The sequence below is a fragment of the Lipophrys pholis genome (assembly GCF_963383615.2).
Source record: "Lipophrys pholis genome assembly, chromosome: 15".
Taxonomy (NCBI): domain Eukaryota; kingdom Metazoa; phylum Chordata; class Actinopteri; order Blenniiformes; family Blenniidae; genus Lipophrys; species Lipophrys pholis.
This window is the reverse complement of record NC_137642.1, coordinates 10697339-10718753: the sequence shown is the minus strand read 5'-3', so window position 1 is coordinate 10718753 and position 21415 is coordinate 10697339. Positions and strand designations below refer to the sequence as shown.

Below are 21415 nucleotides of genomic sequence, written 5' to 3'. Positions count from 1 at the left end.
TTTTTTTTTGCCCCAGCACCACAAGATATGATAACATTGTCCCTTGGAGGAGAAAGGACCATACAGGAAGAGACGGTGTTACACTGTAATCACGTTGTCACATGTTCAAGTAGTCTTGCCAGGCACAGATTTGAGTCGAGTTGAAACACAAAAGCACACCTCATCTGAGTTGCATGATCGATTTCAGTTGCGTAGCGTGAGAAGTGTTTTTGTTTAGGGATAAGACCCAGTATGTTCCATTCTCCGTTTCACCATGGAGTAATGCATTGTTGTTGTTGTTGTGCTATAGTGGCGCTGCGCGCCGTAATCCAGGGTACTTTACATTTTAGGCGCCGGACAACCATGAACGTTTGAGAGTAATTCCTGACACGAGTAGTCCGAGACAGCGAAATGCCTTTGTTGCAGTCTTAAAACTGTTTCAATAACAGCACCGTTTCTCCCCTTCTCTGCACCGTCTCATCACCGTTAGCTAAACCTGGCAAACTACTGCCATTGGTTTCACTCAGTCAGGAAAAAAAGAGTGGAACCAACATACAAATGATAACAGAGCTGGGTAAGCTGAGCCTTTGTCCTCTGCTGCCGTTTGCGCCCTCGCTCCGCCGCTCTGCTCCTCATCAGCTTGTCTTGATTTATCTGGCTGCAGTCAAGGCCCTCGCTGCTCCCATGGCTTCACTTTGAACACATTTTTATTCTTCGTTCTGGTTGAAATTGACTGTCTTGTTTTGGCCCATTTTTTTAATGATATTTATATATTTTTTTCCTTTTTATGTCTTTTTTTTTTTTTTTTCCCCGTGCTTTTTTTTTTTTTTTTTTTTTCCTCCAGTTGCTTTTGCGGCGCAACGCTCGGTCTTTGATCACGCTCGGTCTGTCCTTGTGGCTGTTTTCATAGCAACAACCCCTCGGCCCCTCACCGCCCCTCCTCTGTTCCTCCTCCGAAAACATCAGTGGCCAACCCCCTCACCCACGTCACCCCCCACCACCACCACCACCACCACCACACCGCCCGCCCCTATTCACTCCTCTGACCCGGGCCTGTTTGCATCATGACTGACATTTTTGTTCCACAGCTCACCAGAAGACCGTGAAGAAATCCGATAATCTAAATTTAAAACAAAATCCATTTAATAGTTTAGCTTTTTTCACCTCCACATAGAGATATATGACAGATTAAGTTTTTTTTTATGAAGTATTTATTCTCCGACCGCTGCAATGAGAAATACATTTCGGCACGAAAGACACACTAGAAGAAGAAGTTGGTATTGTGTGTGCGCACAAGGACAAAAATATAATTCTTCATTCGTAATTACATCATTTTCTTTCTCATAGTCATATTTAATCCACCAAGCAGACCCGATTTTATTTTATGTTATCAGAGTGTGTTGTTACCTTTAAATTGACTTTCAGGGCTCAGGTAAATATGTGAGATGTATTTTTTATAAAGATGATGATGTGATAAACACATCCTTCAAGATAAAAACTGAAGGACCTGGCATGACTTTATAACTGCATGTTTCTTTTCTCTGAGCGATCGTAGCCATTGTTGAAGTCTCAACTTTTACTGAGTACATCAAGAAACACTTTAAACCTGTTTAACTTTAATATATTTATGATTAATATATATATATATATATATATATATATATATATATATATATATATATATATGTGTGTTACATTTTGCCAAGACCGGTCACTGTCTCTCAAAGGACATATTTTTGAATGGGTGTTGCACTGGAATTGCAGTTATTGTTACACGAGGAGACAGTGGCGACTGGTTTATTAACACTGGGGACTTCTGCAATGGTTATAACTGTATTCTTTTTTAAAAAGTTGTGTTTTGTCTGCATGTTATATGAAAATTTTCAAATAAAAAAATAAATAAATTCTTAAATACATAGAAACACTACACATGTTTATTTGCAGTCTGATTTGGTAATTCAGACAACAGCGTTTCATAATCAGTCATCAAATGAACTCTTTGTTTTATTGTGTGTTTTTAAATGAGTGTAGCTGTAAGAGTTACAGTGTATCAGTTGATATAATGTGCATCGGATGTGACATTATATTGTGAGCTCTGACCCTCCACCCACATACCTATATACCTGAGACTTTTCTATTTCCTTATCATGGCATATTCAAATCTTTTCGAATGTAACTCGGTATCGACGAAAAAAAAAAAAAAAAAAAAAAAGAATCTCGGAAACTCTCAGGTGTGTCGGTGTCTGTGTGTAAGCGTGCACTCTTCACTGCGCTCTTCTCTAACTCAGCTGTGTCCCCCCCCCCCTCAGTGAACGACTCAAACGTTCAGTTCTTGGACCAAGATGATGATGACGACCCAGACACAGAGCTGTACCTCACTCAGCCATTTGCCTGCGGCACCGCCTTCGCTGTCAGTGTACTCGACTCCCTGATGAGTGCGGTGAGCTCCCAGAAACACTCGCACAGGAACTCGCTCAGCTGGAATATGTGTGTTTTTTTTTTTTTCCAATCTTCTTTCTTTCCTTCTTTCTCCTTTAATAAGATGAAATTCATCATTTGGTTTTCTGTTTATTCTGCATCCGAATTAACACTTAAATTGAAACTTTAGAAAAATAAAATGATTAAAGAGAAGCCTCACGCAAAATGCATGGAGGTGCTTTTGCCCACCGTGTAATCATTGCATGCTGTTGCAGTGGTAACACCTGCAGGATGAGGGAAGTGGAAGTGAGTCACACATAAAAGATGCCTGGACCTAAGAACATTTCACACGATCACAACCCAAGACTATAAGGATGTTAGTTATTGTTGACCACGATCACAGTGTTTACCACACGATGTTACTAGATCCATTCAATTAATGACCGATCAATTAAGATGAACAATCCCATTTTAAAGGGTACAACACAACAAACTGAATAGTACACACGTGACACAAAATACGGTCAACACAGTCAATCTACAGATGTGAGACTCTTGTTTGCCAAAACAAGGTTGGAAATAACAAATTAATCAATTGTTATTGCTATTTTTGTAGAAGTAGTAGTATTTGTTGCTATTATTATTATTAGTGTGGGCAACAGTAGCTATTTTAATACGGTGGCTGTTTTAATATTGGATGAATCCATATATTTCATTGTTAGTTTGGGGGGAGGCTACTTGATATGTCTTAAAAAGTATAATTGTCATGTTAAGTTTAATTTTCATTCAGTTTTGGTTAAATAGGACTAAATTAGTGAGTAAGTTGATATAGTGCACTAACCACATACACCTGATCTGAAAAGGGTTCATTTTAAACGTGATGTGTTGAAAGTTCTTGTAATGATGACGACACAAATGAGGTCACAACTGAAGAAACCCTCATTCATCTGACAATGTTCACCGGAGACGAGATGAAGAAGATGGGTTTTAAATATATTCCACAGATAATTTCTCCTCTCCTCCACTCTCATGACCCACTGTGTCTGTCTTATTTTTTTATATATTTTTTTTCCTTCCCTCTTCCCTCTGGTGCTCTGATGGCTTAATTCCAGCAGTCGTCTCTATGAATGAGGGGTTAGAGGGGCGCGCGGAGCCGAGCTGAGCAGGGAGTAGAGCAGGCGTCAGCTGTAGTCTGGCGCTGGTCAGAGGTGAAGCCAGCTAATGGACACTGCTCATCCATCATGAGGCTCTGCAGGCCTGTCAGGGGCCCAGTGAGAGGCGCTGCCACTCCGGCCGCGCTGCCGAGTGTCATCGGCTGTCTTCACGTGTGGCAAAAGCAGGTCCTGATCGGCTTGAAGGACAAGAGAGGCTGACACCCACCGAGCGCAGTCAAGCCTACCTTGTACAGTGTGTAAAGAAGTGTCCACAGAGGACAGAAGAGAGTTTTGTTGAAGCCCTTCAAGCTCTAAAACCTCTCCTTTGGATTGAATAAATATAAATACAGTATATATGTTGGCTTTTTGACATCTTTAGCTGCAAAACATTATTACGTGAAAGATTGATTCTAAAAATCTATAAAGTAAAATACACCTCAGTGTCCCAATACAAAAAATTGCACTAAATTCTGTCTTTATGTACATTTTTGAGTTTGTAGCTGCATCATATTGAGAGACATCTACTACATTATGTCGCATACATGTTAAAAAGCACGGTCAAAATATATTTAAAAACAACATTAAAAACAAATAAACAACACAATGCAGTCAGGGTCAACACCACTTCAAACTATTACCTCAAAAATGAACATCTGCTTTAATTCAAAGTTCTCTGATCTCAGTCAAAACATGACCAAAACATGTCCTTCATGAAAGACAAATTACAAATACACACTTTACTGTAATTAAGTAGTATTTGCAATTGTATGAGTGTTTTTTCTAAATATATAATTTTACTCTCACTCAGAATTTACACCATGTTCAGTGCTCTTTATCACTTTTAAAATAAGAGTTTTCTTCTGCCATTTAAATGAATATTCAAACATTTTGAAAATCACACAGTGGAAATGTTTTGTAAACAAACACATGTGGTTTGGAAGTAAAAACGTATCACGGGTTAATAAAATGCCTTCTCTTAGCAATGTGAACCAATTTGTTTATAAAGTAAAGTAAATAAAGAGCTTTTGTTTAGTTTTTTTTGAACAATTGGTCTTTTCACTTGTAGTTGAAGACAATTTTAAGCAATTTAGTTTTTTTGTGAGTTCAAATGTTTCCAACTCTTAGGAGCTCTGAAAAGTTCCCATTTAGTATTTTTGAAGCTACATTATGACTCACAGAAATAAATCCCAGGAGTGAATATCTTAGTTATCTAAGATAGAAAGATATTAGAAGTAATCAGGTTTTATTTATTGATGTGTGAAGTTGAGGGACTAGTGAATGCTGAGCTCACATCGAGTGACATTTATACTTGAAAGACAAGTTGCTGGTGGTTTTCCTGAAAACCATCAATCGATCAAATAGCAGTGACATCGCTGTAGAATTAACTGCTGCGGGCTGGGTAAGCTCCTCTGAAGATGCCGCTATAACATCCTTATTTCAGTCAGGTCGACATAATGAGACTTTTTGAGAGTTTTTTTTTTGGTTCCTCTATGCTGCCGCTGACAGAGATCCCTCCTCTCTTCTCCCCAGACGTACTTCAACGATAACATCCTCACGCTGATCCGGACGCTGGTCACAGGGGGAGCCACGCCCGAGCTGGAGGCCCTGCTGGCCGAGGAGAACGCACTCAGAGGAGGCTACAGCACGCCACAGACGCTGGCCAACAGAGACAGGTGTCGCGTCGCCCAGCTCGCCCTCTACGACGGGCCGTTTGCTGACTTGGGGGTAAGTGGATGTTTAAGCGGAGATGACACGTTTTGGCACTACCCAGCAGCACACATCTGGACGCCTCCGCTCCTCGCGGTCCTTAATCCGATGTGAAGAACAGTGATCACGCAAAGCAGGCCTCAGTGGGTGTTCGGCTTTGGAGAGAACAATGAGCGCCACCAAGAAAATACCAAGTCTAATTGGTTCCAACCGTGTTTTTTAAAATCTTTCTGTTATTGTTAAACAGAACTTCCAGTGATTTTGTTTGTTTTTTTCCCCCCACAGAATGGATTATAGCGTAATGTTAAAAACGGTTCCAGTCTGTAATGAAAATTGTTGCTATTCACTCAGTAGCAAAAAAAAAAAAAGGCAAAACATCTGAGCTTTCACTACAAGTATTTATTCTGTCACTAAGTCGATATGCAGACTGACCCGACACACCCTGATGGTGCCTTTATTCTGTGGTTCCCTAGGACGGCGGCTGCTACGGGGACCTGTTCTGCAAAGCACTGAAGACATACAACATGCTGTGTTTTGGCATCTACAGATTAAGAGATGCTCATTTCAGCATTCCAACCCAGTGCACAAAACGGTACAGTATCTGCTCCCTCTCACCATCAAAACTAATATTTATATTTTAATATACGAGGGGAAAAAAACAAAAAACGAGAGGAGCATCATAAATACACCTCATTAAATCCAAAGGGGAAGGTTGCAGCACTACTGTGGCCAATTCATTAAAAAAAAACAAAAAAAAACTCTAGTGATGAATTAAGTAGATGAGAAACAAGTGCAATTAAAAGGCAGAGTTATATACACTGACCAAGAACAGGGTAAATTCATTTGTACACGTGTAATTGTAGTGTGCAATTAGGTGTACGTTTAGATCCATAAAAGTTAAAAGTTAGAGATTTTCTGGTTTCTACGGAAAATACATGACAATTATTTAAAGGAAGACTTATAGTTTCAGATATTAAAGACAACAATTAAACAAACTTTGAAAAAAAATGAATGGAAGAGAATTTATTATTTGGTTGTTTTAGAAATGATATTGGCAGCTCGAATAGTGGCAGTGTAAATGGATAAAAACAAATAAAGATTAAAAAAAGTGCTGATAAGATTTCAGGAATTGGGGCTTATTGAATGTTGAATTGAATGCTGATTTATTAAAGCATCAATATCCAAAATCTTACACATCAGTTGATGTTGGTTATTCAAACAGATTTAACATCTTTTAACACGTCATTTAAACTAATTTGACATATTTTATACACATTTGACATACTTCACTGCATAAATAATCTTTTTTGACTTGTAAAAACGTCTTTAATTAGAATTCTGTGTACTGTTTTCTTATTTTTCTCTCCAGATACGTGATCACAAACCCTCCGTACGAGTTTGAGCTGGTGCCCACAGACCTGATCTTCTGCCTGATGCAGTTCGATCACAACGCTGGCCAGTCCCGGACAAGCTTATCCCACTCCTCCCACTCCTCCCATTCCTCCAGCAAAAAGAGCTCCTCCGTGCACTCCATCCCCCCGTCCAACCGGCAGAACCGCAGCAGTAAAACCCGCGAGACGCGAGACAAACAGAAGTACGTGCCCTCACCTGTCCTTTGGAGTGTATTAGTCTGCATGTGTGTGCGTGTGCGTGTGTGTGTATATATATATATACGTGTGCAGACTGTGATGACACAATGTGCCGGTGATTACTGTGTATTGTGTGTTTGTGGTTTGTGCTCTGCGTCCATTGCCCGGTGTTTTGTGTGTTTCCTCCATAATCATGTGCATGTGGTCTTCACTCGCCCATCACAGCAATCATAACATGACGTTCGCAAACTGGTAAAGTCACTTTGTGGAAAACTGAGTTCATTTTTTTCTTTTCTTTTCTTTTTTCTATTGAACTTAAAGACTCTTTGTACAAATGATGTTTCTGACATCTGTAAACACTGAAACCACTTGTTTGGATGACTCTATCGTTGTGGTTGGAAACAAGCTTCCAGCGAAATCCTCAACCACAACTCCCATTCAGTTTGTTGTTTGGTCTACCTGTTGTATCCGTCTTAATACTGAGCTGTTTTTGTGTCTAACTATTGTACTCGTATTTGGAGTTATTTGTGGAGTAAATAAGTGTTGTTTGTTGGATATTTGTGCACATGATCGGTATGCTTGGATCATGGACGTAAAATATATTGTGAATTGTCTGCTGTAGTCGTGAGAGCAACATGTAGGATAAATTGTTTAACGCCACTGATAAGCTGATTCTCACAGGATCATCATTCATTAGCAGTGTTGATATTTGGTTATTCATGGTGCATCCGTACTGCTTAATTGCATGTCCATGTTGGTAGCTCTTATTTCTTGTTCTGTTTGTTTTGTAATCAGTTATTTTTAATTTGCTGAAGTATTTAGATTTACGTATTATATAATCCTATTGAATTAATCTCACATTTGGGAAAAATCACGTCATTTAAAAATTGTGACATATTCTAAAAGCATGCAGATTTGTTATGATTCCATGCGAGATATAACAACTAACGTAGACGTTAAGGCCTGAATACATCTTGAATTTAAGATGTATTACGTAGCCCACGCAACATAATAACAGTATGTAAGCATTAGGCAGACTGATTTTCCATTTGTCAGTTGTGTATTGACTGTAAATACGACTTACTTACAGTAGATTACTTACCTCTCTCTCTGAAGTGCAACAAGGATGAATAGAATGGGCCAAGGTACGCAAGTTAACGATTCTGCATGACTTAGCAACCTTTTTACCTGGGGGTTCTGATCATAACTATGTCCTATGGGGATATTGTTATGACGAGGGGAGTTTGTTTTATTGACTACGTTCTTCAGATCTTGAGTAAACCATGCCTCAGTTTAAGTTTTGCTTTCATCTTGGAAAGCAAAATGTCTGCTGCTGCTCCTGCCTCCTCCCCGCCATGATCAGGACCATTTCCACATTGCATGAGGTTGAGACAACCCCCCCCCTTCCCTCCTTTTCTTTGTGCCTCACTTATTTACTGGATGATATGACTTTTCTTTTTTTCCTCCAAACAACGTTCCTCTCTCACGTTGTTTTGGTTCCATTATTTACCATGCCTCTTTTTCTTTGTATGATTCATTTGAACTTGAGATGGTTTGCATTGTGTGAAAGGTCTGTGTGTTTGTGCATCCTCCCTCTTATTGAATGCTATCAGATGACTGGAGCAGACTTTTAAATGTCCTATTTATGCTCTTATCAAATACAGTGGGTTACTATACTCTTATCAACATGGGGTAACAACCTGTGAGCCGACTGTACGAACCCACGGGCGGCGCTCACATGTAGGTCAGACTGATTCAAATCCTCCCGATGCGGCCAAATTGCTCCACTCCTTCACACGATTTCCACTGGAAGTGTGTCCAGCCCTGCGCCACCGGTCACGCCAAAAAAAAAGTGGGAGGCGTGACCAATTTAAAGTTTAAATTGAGGGAGGATATGAGTCCGTAAGTTCCCTCCTCGTAACCCCGGCGCGCCTAATGTGGTGGTTTGAGGCGACATCACTAAGTTCACCGTGTCGGCAGTAGAGTCTGGAGAGAGATGGCAGACATCTTGCTTCTCCTCGGGCAGAATTCCACACTTCAAATGCCTGTGCTGTAACACACAGCCCCGCAGCCTTACGCTTGCTGACACACACACACGCACACACGTGTGCGCGCACACACATATTTAAGGTTTGCTCCACATTGCAAAGTTTAAAATTTGATATTACAACTTCACCCAAAAGGAAGTGACACCTTGAATGGCGTTGGAAGTGCCTGTGAAGTGCTGAGAGAGAGTTTACAAACTTCTGACGGCTTTCACACACCTTCCGTCTTCTTCTGAAACAGTGCGCTCACAGCTTACTTAAACATGAAGAGACTCTCTCGAAAGTGACACATCCAGCTCTTTCAAACCTCCTCCCTTGCTCTCAAGCTGACATCGATCAGAGCAGGGTTTACCATAAAAAATATGTTGCCCTTTTCAAATGAAGAGCCTCGAAACCCGATCAGCCAAATTGCAAAAGACACTTTTTTTTTTAACACAACCCAATTGATTGGATTGCAATTTGTTAAGAAACTGGAGAGGCTTAATCTTTTACGTCTGACATCCCCAGATATTTGCTGCTGAGCAGGAGTCAAAGTATCACTTTCCCTCTCAGTGTGTGAGAGGCGACAGTCCTCCCAGACTTAAATCTTAAAAATATAATTATCTGATGTTGAGATGTTCTGAACAGTCTTCAGTTATCCCGCCAATCGTGTTGGTGTGCTCAGGATGCCGATACTGTGATGAGAGCAAATGACCACCTTAACATCACGTCACCACAATATTAGAAAGTAATTAAATTGATACGCTTACATTTATCTATACCAGATCTTCTTAGATGATTTATCATAGCATGAAAATACTATTTTATTTTAAACTTCATCACAGCAGCACATCTCCAAACAATTGGAACAAAGTATGTGAAATAAAATATCCAGATTACTGCTTTGCAAGTTGAATATTTATCAAACTTTACCAAGGAAGCATCATTAGAGACTTTTCTCCTGTGTCTCTCTATAAATGTCATATTCTTATATGTTCAAAGCAACCGTCCAGATTGTCTTGATTTTTTTAGTTTTTCTTAGGGGCTTAGGGAGTACAGAATATTTTGAAGTAAAATGATGACCGTACGTTTACACTTTATTGGATCTTTGCATTGACTTTACATGCAGAACTTTTTATCTGGATTTTCAAGTGAAGTTCTACTAAAACCATCAATGTTTTCAAAGGGTGGGGGATTATTGCTGCTCATTTGATTAATTCCTCTATTCAGTTAACATATAATCAATTTTAAGATTGAATATCTATTAATAATCTCATATATTTCTCAGATTCTTCCTGCTCATCTCCCTGGCACCATACTGATACGCCACAGAAGTATATATTTTTTCCTATTAAGAGATTCATCACAAGATCAGCTGGACACCTGATATGTTACATGCATGAAGGTATAATTCTGTAACGGGACTGGACAATGCCACCATGTCAACTTCAAAATGGCTCCATGCACCAAAAACAAACTTTAAAAGAGGAACAAACCGTGCTATGCAAACCTTGATCCCACTTAAACTGAGGCAGTGTGGTTGTAAATAATCCAATGTCGCCCACTTTCTTTTTTTTTTTTGCCCGAGCTAACTCTCTGCTTTCTCCCTCTCTCACCTTGTCCTCCTTCAGAAAAGAAATGGTTTACAGATGAACCAGAAAATGCCTACCCCCGGAACATTCAGATCAAGCCCATGAGCACTCACATGGCCAACCAAGTCAACCAGTACAAATCCACTAGTAGTCTGATTCCACCAATCAGAGAAGTTGAAGATGAATGCTGAACGCCAGGTTTTTGTCACCGACTCACCAGACAACTGCACGCTCTTTCAAAAGAGACGGGAAGAGATCCCCAGTGGAGGAGTGATTACGAAGACTGACACATTTCTCTTCGCTCGTTCTTCTAATCGAGGGTTGGCCTGAAACCCCCGGACTGGGAGGCACCTCCTATGTGTATACCTTTAATGTTACTTCCATGCTTTTGGGACATTGTTTTATTTATTAATGTATCCATAGAGATGTACATAATGACAATCAAATAAGGATTGTACAGCCCCTTCCCCCTAGCACTTTTTGGAATTATTTTAAGAGTTGACAAAAAAAAGAAAAGAAGAAAAAAAAAAAGAAGAGTACTTCCTGTAATTCTTTGCAATAGTTCACCTCTTCATGTGACCAGACTCCATGGCTACGGTGACTGGTTATAGGAGGATGAGGGTTGCAGCAATGAACTGATCATATCATCTCCCAAAGATTCACCTGGATGCGTGACATCAAAGCAGCTGGGTTCATCAGCGTCATATCTCCTATCTGCTTCTGTTCTATTTGCACTAAAACTGAACGAGTTTCTTTTGACAGAACAAACGGAAACATCCGAAACCCCCACCCCCCCACCCCCCCACCCCAGAATAAAATGTCTCTCAGAGAGATGAAGACGGGGAGAAAGGAAGAAAAGAAGGAAGAAAGGAAGGAAAGGCTGCTTGGCATTGGAGACAGACTGATCTCGTTTTTTGGTTTGTTTCACTTCACGTCGTTTCGCTTAAGTTGTGCAACTTCACCTTGACTCGTCGTGCTGAGTGGGATAACTCCCAACCTGCAGAACAAAAAGAAACAAACAAAAAGAAGAAGAAAAAAAAATCTCGCAAAGAGCTCCGGGGAATGGTGCCGTGTTGGTGTACGCTGGCTAAAAGAGAACTCTACACCTACAAGTCTTCTGCTGATACGTCAGATACAAAGGCGGTGACTCTATTTTAAGCTCGCATGATATGTGCCTGAGCCCCACTGTTTCGTAACGGATACAATGTGGAGGGTCAGCCTGAATACATGAGCAGGACGAACGCCGACCGGCCCCCGTCCTTCATGCATTCAGGAGTGTTTATGTACACGCCGTGTGTATATTTGTGTGTGTGTGTGTGTGCACATCACAGCCACTTGTCCTTCTGGTGTTGCGCTTTATCAGTGCTGTCACCCCGCCAACCGCCACCCACCCGCTACTGGTTTTTATGTGATGGTGCACCTTTGGAGGAAACCGCATGTCTAGGTGGGGAAAAAAAAAAAAAAAATTGAAAAAGTAGGAGTGTAAAGGATTTGGATCAACTTATAGAGGTGTTTTGGTTTGATCCTAAACTCGATCACAACCCCCAGCTATGACTGAGCGTATCGAACCCGAACAGCAGCTGCGTGCCCAAACGAAACACCACGCCGTTGATCTCTACGGCAGAATTGGGATCACAGTGAGAAGTGTGTAATCTTATTTTTTTGGGGGGGATGTTTTGTCTGTTAGAGTAAAATTTGTGTTAAAGCAATGCCACATAGTGCGAAAAAGTGGGCATCAATGGGTCCTCCTTTGACCAGAACTGCCTGGCACGGGGTTGGCGTAGAGGCAGTAAAGCGCTTGGATGTTCTCTGTCGCCAATCCAGATGTCACACGCCTCGAAACTCTCAGGAGTTAAGCTGCTGTGTTCGGTCCTTGAAGCTCAAGCATAGCCGGGGGAGAAATGCAAACAATGCCACAGATGGCTAATCAGTACACATATATTAAAAAGAAAAAGAAAAAAAGTGTTTGTTACGCTAACCTGTGAGCAACATGAACGTGTATTTTGCACATGTTTGAGGTACTTGTCGATCCAAATCCTACTGAAAGAGGGATGGAAGATTGACCTGGTAGCCTTGTACTCCTAATACGAAACGTCCTGCGAATATGTCGCTTGGATTGATACACTGAAACATAATTATTTTTTAATCCATAAACATAATCGATTTGTACTTATTTTTCTAGGCGAGAAACCAACTGAAAAGTACTTTAGAAGATGAAGAAATAGATAATATCTTTAATTACAACTACATATCAAAAACTTTTTTTTTTTGTTTTTTTTTGTGTTGGAATATATCACTATTTATTTCGCATTTTATGAAAACAAATGATTATTTTTTTAACCCCCCCCCCACACACACACACCGCCCCCCCCTTTACAGCACCTCAGACTTGCTTGCACCACCATCTTCAGCCTGGCAGCTGAGTTCTGCTGAGTGCTTGTAAGAATAAGATTCAGCTCGTCGGGTTGCACATATGCAGTGTCTACTAAATGATGTGTCTACTATTACGCATCCCAAGCTGGAAAGATGAGGCAACTGGGCAAGGGGGGACAGGGGGGGAGGAGTGAGTATTTAAAACGACAGCATATCTGAGTAGTAATAACATGCAGAAGAATACAAAGTCGCTCCCGCTGTGTGCAGGCCAGAAGTGAATGACCTTCATTAGACGTGTTTGACCTAAATTAGGTCCCTAGTGTCGAGGACGAGCGCACGCTCAGGCACAGTGTGCTGGTGACTTCCACAAAATATCATTTCAGATGCGACACTGAGGCTCGTCCTCTTATGTACAATTGTAAAAGGGAAAGTTATCTTTAACAAACAAACAAAAACAAAACAACAAAAAAAGAAAAAAACAACAACTTTGGAATATGGAAAAAAAGATCCCATTGTGCTAAATATGTCTGTGTAAACTCACACCCATTTTAAAGACCACATTTCTTTCTCAAAACAAAAATGATCTGAGCTTCAATGTCCGTCTATTGGGTGTGGTGCAACTATACTGAAGCCTCATGCACATCGTCCTGAAGTGAACTTTTTGAACTGTGATTACATCATTGTCACACATTGTAGCAGATAGAATTTATTTCCAGAAAAATATGTGAGTAAAATGTTTGTACCACTGGGTTCTCGACGGCCTACTTGCTACCCTGAACAATAAGAAATAATTCATATCTGATATTAGCAAACGACTCAGCGTGCGTAAAATCGACAAACTGATTGTTATGTTGAAAAAAAAAAGAAAAAAAAGAAGTGTATTTTAAAAATGAAATATTTGGGATTCTTGTAGGAATACGGAGACAATTCAAGTACTGTATGTGACAAGAGGGAAAGTCAGGCAGGATTTGATCTGGTTTAACAGCCATTAGTGAGATGGAAGGTAGCACCAATTCAGCAACTGTTATCAAAAAGAAAGAGCATCCTTTAGTTTTTTGTGACTTTGTGTTATTACAGGGTTTACATTCCATTTTGTCAGCTTGTCATTATCTGTCACAAACTGTCACTACCGCTTCCTATTTGTTTACAGAGTATTTTTTAAGGTACTTAAACACAGCGTCGCTCAGAAATGCATCATGCTGCAGACTGACACAAGGAAGCTCACAAGGAAATGCACCATTTATTTACATTCTACTTGATGACTGTGCGTTTTAGGCCTGAACCCATCGCGCAAACTCATTCAGGCCGGCATTATTCACAACACTGGACTAAGATGTCTCTCCTTCCTCCACCTTTTCATATGTCTCTATTAGATGTTTCTAAGTCTATTGCATTGTATACCTCTAAAGATTTTAGAGTGTTTTTTTTTTTTTTTTTTTTTTGAAGTGCCATGAAGAGTTTTAGTCCAAGCAAGCATCCTTCAGTCATTCAGGGACGCATGGCTCGCTGTGAGGGAGCCGAGTCCGAGAGTTACTTTCTATTTGTTAAATTGGGTTTGTTTTTCTCTCCACTGTGAGATTGGCGTCTGGTACTGACATGGAGAACATCCAAGCCATCAATGCCTTCATGCCAGTACAGTGCCAGGCAGTGCACGGGGAGGGGCGGGGGGGGTCAAAAGGAGGGCCCATGTTTAAGTCCCACTATAGCGACAAGTGGCATTCAGGAGGCCCCGAGGGGGGCGGCTGGGGCAGATAGACACTCGCCCCAGCCATCACACCACACATGTTGTCTCTGCTGTGTGCGTGGTTACAGGTTGTCATGTTTTATCGTGTTATGTGCTGGGATAAGGATGACTGGAAGATGCAGATAGAGGCCCATGCCGGTAACATCAGATGTGTTGTTTTCCACTGAACAGATCAAGACTACGACGCGTCCCACGTTGCTGTTAAACGTCTGTTGCATTATTTTTGTTAATCTATTTTTTTTGCTGTAAAGGATGGATATAATAACTTATTTGCTGGGAATCGTACTAGATATAATAGAATATATAATACTTATGGGGATGGGAGGTGGGTATCAAGTCTTAATAATACATAAAAAAAAATTGCATTCAGCAATTTTTTGGAAGATTTATTTTATTTTTTTTGGCTGCCTATCAGTTCAGGAAGAATTCAGGATATTGCTCTTGTGCATCACAGATAAGATTTGTTGGCACATCGTTCACTGCGGCAAACAGGAGTTTAACATAACAGTCTAATTAGTTTGGATATATTCTAGATATGATGGATAAATGGATTATTTGATGGTGCTGAGTTGATCTACCTGACTCTGTCAAATATAATCTGCTGATAAATATACTGTCTTGTACAAAACGTTTGTACATAGATTGTACATGGTTTCTTTTTGTATTTTCTCAAATTAAAATGGATGTATTTGTGTTCTAAACCTGGAATTTCCTCTCTTTTTCTTTCTTTTTCACCCAGAATTCCAATTTCGAGTCGACACTTCCATTGTACGGTAACTTTTCAGAGGGATTTATCATACTTTTAATTTATAAATGATTTATTTTTTTTAAATAAATGTATTTATATTATTATTCAATTTATTTCACATAAGAAAAATAGATTTTACTTAATACACGAATACAACTACAACTTCATTTTTAGTGCAACGTATTTGTGTAATTAAGAAATAAAGACTTACATTTCTGCAACTGATGAAGGCATCGTTTAAACAAAATTCAACCAAGTACTGACAGAAACCCAAATAGCGACGACCATTCCTTGAAAATACAGTTTTATCGCCCAGATGAGTTTAACATTGTTTTAATTACAAATTACAAATCACTAAAAAACAGAGTTCAGATGAAGTACTGATCCCAAACATTTTGGATTGTGTAATCTGAGTACACTTCCTCCAAGAAGAACATTCTTTATAGATTCAGTCTGCTATCATCAGATCTGCAGAGGAGATAAACTCTTTCTGTTGGGCATGGGGGGGGGGAATGGGGGGCGTATTGGGACGGACTCAAACACCTGGCCTGAGTTATGGTTTCCGTCTGATACATCAGTCTTAAAGCTCCCCTGCCATTGTTCGCTTTCCCCCTCTATTTTCAACTCCGTGGAGAATCATATCGGAGCGTCCGGATGTCACTTCATCACTCTGCGTGTTCTAAGGAGATACCACAACAAACCTGGAGCCTGACCTTGGCGATCACCTGAGAGTCTCACATGAATGCAGTCCACATTTTACCAATCCCCACCCTGCCGAGGGGGGTCGCCGACCCCGCCGTCCAAGTTGCTCCACCGATCCACCTATCCATTGAGTCTGGCATTAGTCTTGATTTACGCTTACTGACATGCTATTAGCTGCTCCATCACTTTCACCTGTCAGACTGTCAATCACCCACGATCCAAGGTGATGGGTGGGAATAGCATTCTGTCCTCACCGGCTCATATATCTCCACAGAGACGGTGACAGCGGATGAGCAGAGGACATCACACCGGGTATCTGGCTGCGCTGTCATGTCAGCGCTGCGAATGTGCATCGCATCAGGCTGTGTAGCATCTTAATGTGGATTTGGCTTGCAGATACAGTTATTTCAGAGGTAAATGGCTTATTGAGAAGGTAATCCTCTTTTCCCCCCTGTTCGAGCGAGAGCGTGTCAAAGCGAAAGCCTGCAGTGATAAGCATGTCATTAAATAGTGCCAAAGTTAAAGGATTTTTAAAGCTTTTTTTTTTTTTTTGATGCTGCAATTTTCCAGCTCAAACAATCTGCTTGTGGATACACTGCACTAAACACGGTGTCAAGGGTACTGCCATATCTCCTGAGAATCCTTCAGACATCATGAGCAGCACCAATTCTGAGGTGTTATGTTGTGGCAGGGTGACTTCTCAGACAACGACCCACTCCTATCTCTTAGCTAGAAATCAGTGGACATCTCGTAAGTCTCTCGGCCCTCCTCCTCCTCCTCCTCCTCCTCCTCCTCCTGCTCCTCCTGCTCCACCACCGCCATGCTCCTCAGCTGAAGTGTGCAATTTCACACTCCAACGTCAAACAGCCGGTCAGAAGGGGAACGTATGACCCACCCTGGCATTTGTCCTCATTTTTCTCTCAAATGTGCAAACACCATTACCCTCGGGTTATCTTAAGTGGTATGGCGAAGATTCCCGGCCTCTCGTCTCTTCTCCTCGGCAGACACACCATCAAAACATGGCGAGCGGTGGGGACCGAGCAGTTGGGTAAGAGACACAGCAAGGGAAAAGGGGGGGGGGGGGGGAGAAAAAGTGATGGAAATGGAGCAGATGTTTGTATGGCTGCTGATTTGTGGCCTGATAGGGCCACTACAGAGGCAGCTGGAATTGATGGCTTGTTAGTGAGGACGGGGCCCCACTGTGAGATGTTTTCAAAATGATTGATTTACAATAAAGTGGCTCCGGGTGTGTGCATGCAGGCAGAACTGATGCAGATCGATCCCACTGAAATTGATTGATCAGCCATTTAGCTTGCCAGTGTGTTTACCGAACGAAACCGAGCAGGACTGTCCTCCAGGCATCCCCCCCCCTCCCAATGAAGCAAAGGAGAAATGCCACCTCTGGGCCCGTCTCATTTCTCTAGCAGTGGCAGCAAAAACAAGCCGTATCAGAATATGAGCCATAAAAACGTAATCATACAGTGAGAAATACCGGCATAACCATTTACGATTGTGTACTTTATTCTGCTATCAATGTGTCCTCCTGCAACTTGGAGATACTATGCCTTTAAAAATAATGACTTAGCTGCTCTATGCAAAGGGAGGAATACTGTTTCGCCTTATCGCGGTGTCACATTGTGACTTTCAGGGGGAGGCATAGAAATAACTAATAACAGTAGATTTCCGTAAACAAGCACTTTGTTCTCAGCCGTACTTAAAGCTGACACAACACCAACCTTTAGCCCGCCGAGTTCAGACCCACCGAAATGACGATCATGCATAATATAGAAAAGCCCTCAAGTGTTAAAGTGCCTCGTATATATGGATGGCATGTTCAACAATTTTTCCAAACATCACATACAAGGGTCTCCCTGTACATTTCATAAGGAGATGCGCAGACGGTTAAAGCACAAGGACAATGTTTACCATGTGACCCCTGTTACTTTTCTTTACTTACTTCCTGCCAAAACAAACCTCTCCACCGCTCAGCTAAGGACTTAAATCACCTGTCCTCAGACGCCTCATCCTGTTATTTGGATAATTGCCAACAAGAGCGAGCTTTTCCATTCTGTGGACAGCATGCAGTGGCCCCATCATGTTCCTTATTAACAATTTTACACACTTCGTCGCAGCGAGAGGGTGTCAGAATGCCAATAATATTTACCGTCTGCTGTGCGGGCTATTCAAGGGAGGCTGAGTGTTGCTGATTGCCCTGACAGAAGCTGACAGCACCCTGAACCTGAGATCCCTGCAAATCAACTCAGCAGAGTGTCTTTTTTTTTTCTTTCTTTTTTTTTTTTCCTTTTCCCCTCTTAAGGCAGCAGGGTGTGCCTGTAGCCTCAGACCAGGTGATGGAGCACCACACCGTTCACTTTGTGCCTCAGCACCAACAACGGTCACCACTCTCTTTTGATTTCACTGCATGCAGTGACAAATAGAGAAAACAAAGAATTAGTCATGTCAATAAAGCTCGTTATTGTTTTCCGACTCGTTGAATTTTTGCATTAAAAAGTGGAAATTGTGGTTTCTTGTGTTCATTTTGTCCTCTTCACTTTTGTTGGATGTTTTTACAGGAACCACTGAGGGTGTTTCAAAACCTTTGTTTTTTTTGTTTTTTAAGGTAAATACAGGCATTGGCTCACTGAGACTGTGATAATGCTCACTATCACAGACTGTTATGTGTCACATTCCCAAAATCAACTGGAAAAAATGAATAAATCTTGGTTCCCGAGTAACTCAAGTCAGCATACTGTCCAAAGTGGAAATTCCTATTGGAAAAATTTGAAGGTTATATGAGACTTCTCGGAAATGAATGGAAAACGCTCAACAAGCAATGACATTCTACCATGATTCCCTTTTTGTCTGTTAAAGACAACCAGATCTCTTCATTTTGACATTCATAGTCAGCGAGCGTCAACAAAACAAGAGTATTTCTAAAAGTCTAGCAGTAACGTATGCAAATAATATTGACTTTATGGGCACACATCCAGCCATTTGTGCACTAAGGCCCTCTCCCCATCGTTCTTAAAAAGTTTCCCGTCCACACGGCACCATTAAAAGGACTCAAAAGGATGTAGGACATCTGTCAGGCTGATAGGTGGCGCTATAACTCGTAAAAATCATTGTGTCCGAGAACGCTAACAGTTCACCTTATTAAACTGACGAGCATCTGTAGCTTCTGCAGCACGACCCGGAGCATTGTGGCTGTTGTTACGTGACGTCAAGAGATGGAGTGGTGACAATCATCATTTTCAGCAATTGTGCGTCAAAACTGAGATGGCGTTTTCAAATTTCTCCACTCGGGAACCCTGTTTTCAGACTGCTAAAACGTGGCACTTTGTGGACGAAAACGATGCGTTTACATGAAACAACGCTGTTGTGTGGTGGACGGGGCCTCATATGGACGATGAAAATTTTATTTATGTCATTTATTTGTATAATCACGATTGCCTTCCCCGCGTTCACTTGCTCAAACCAGGTTGTTAATTCATTTAGAAAAGTTTTTTTCTTTTAAATGTGCCCACCATTGGTAACTTGCACTGAGAACATAAAGCATCTTTCTGAAGCTGGTTGTCAAGGTTGATGTCGGAAATATCTGTTAGCGCTTTTATTTTTTCCTCCTTGGGTTTTTGTGGTTGTTTCAGCAATTCTGGCTATTTTACAAATTCAGCAGTTTGAGTCGTTGTTTTGCTGTTTCACCTTTTTTTAAGCTGTTTTTAGCGATTTTAGCTCGATTTTAATGTTTTTTTTTCCAGCTATAAGAGTCCCTTTGAAAAAATAATACACACATAAAAACACAAGGGAAAAACACCACTCCATGCCATTTATGAAATAAGTTGGGAGTCTAACAGTTTTTAAAAATACAATTATTTTAACAATCCATTTTAATTTTCCAAAATTCGAGTACTATTATACAAGCAGGCTCAGCACAACTATTAAATCATGTCATCTGAACTTGACCAGAACAAGTTCCTAAATATCTTGACTTGCTTGACAAAGGATAAAAACTCCATTTGATTTCACTTTGGGACGTTTCTGCATGTTTTGCTTCTTCACCTCTCTTCTGAGAATTAACCGTTCCTTTCAGATGTCATCATGGGTCATTTCTAAATCAATCAGCGCTAACATTTAAAATCATTTGCCAGGAGAGGAAAATGAATGTAAGTGTTGTCATGGGATTATTGAGCCTTCTCAAGTCAATCCATCCAGTCGGCAACGATTTCCATAACATTGATGTGGAAGATGTTGACACCAATTACAGCGTCTCCCTTTTGACCCATAACGATAAACATCACAATCACGCACAGACTTCCGCACTATACACACACACACACACACACACACACACACACACACACACACACACACACACACACACACACACACACACACACACACACACACACCCACACACACTCAACTGGTTCACTGCATCAAACATATCAATATCAATACGTGTCACTGTGTGTGTGTGTGTGTGTGTGTGTGTGTGTGTGTGTGTGTGTGTGTGTGTGTGTGCGTGCGTGCGTGCGTGCGTGCGTGCGTGTGTGCGTGCGTGCGTGCATGCGTGTGTGTAAAAGATAGTGTATTTGTTTGTGTGACAGAGAGAAAAGAGGAAAAAGAGAGATGCAAAGACCGAGACGCGTCCCAATTCAGCTGTGATAATAGTTTCCATGACGATGAGGCATGCTCAGCACATCAGTTGTGGCCCAGATAAACAGTGATCCTTTACGAAAACAAGAAGGTCATTACAGCAGCTTGTCAAATCAATGCCCAGTGTGTCCAAGTTGATTAAGACATCTCCCCTCAGCTCTGACACTCCGTCAATAGCAGCAGGCGCACAATGCCGTGTAGTGGGGGGATGGGGAGGTCTGTGATGGAAACGTGTGTGTGTTGTGTATGGGGGAGAAGACTCCCTACACACACGCACGCACACACACACGCACACACACACACACACACACACACACACACACACACACACACACACACACACACACACACACACACACACACACACACACACACACACACACACACACACACACACACACACACACACACAATGCACACACTGCTACACAAACACACGCACAGTGCTCAGATGATTGGAGTGAAATACCCATCAGTCAGGAAGCCGAGGTGGACTAATGATTCCCTGTGCTGCCTATTAGAACTACATGACAACTCAATCCTGCTCACGGAAAGAGAAATGGAGAGAGTGAGGTGGAATGAGAAGAGGGGGAAGGAGGGTAAGTGGGGGTGAATAAAGAAGAAAAGGAAGAGAGGAAGAACAGGGAAAAAAGTGACCTTGTAGTCTCATCATTTGAGACTGAGTTAAATTGGCAAGAGCAGCTAATCTTTACCTGGAGGCGATTAACAGAA

General features: G+C 41.3%; 1 protein-coding gene across 2 annotated transcripts in view; it reads left to right on the top strand.

The window, feature by feature from the left end:
• Positions 1 to 11907, top strand: part of kcnma1a (potassium large conductance calcium-activated channel, subfamily M, alpha member 1a) — a 142384-nt gene extending 130477 nt beyond the window's left edge. Inside the window, exons 27-32 of one of the 2 annotated variants that reach the window (XM_080481457.1) lie at positions 2289 to 2419; positions 5082 to 5276; positions 5732 to 5850; positions 6628 to 6852; positions 7964 to 7992; positions 10503 to 11907. In XM_080481457.1, the coding sequence (XP_080337583.1) occupies positions 2289 to 2419; positions 5082 to 5276; positions 5732 to 5850; positions 6628 to 6852; positions 7964 to 7992; positions 10503 to 10654 (851 nt within the window). In that variant the 3' untranslated portion in view covers positions 10655 to 11907. The remainder of the gene's footprint in view (positions 1 to 2288; positions 2420 to 5081; positions 5277 to 5731; positions 5851 to 6627; positions 6853 to 7963; positions 7993 to 10502) is intronic. The other variant, XM_080481458.1, reaches the window with a different exon arrangement.
• Positions 11908 to 21415: the final 9508 nt, after the last annotated feature.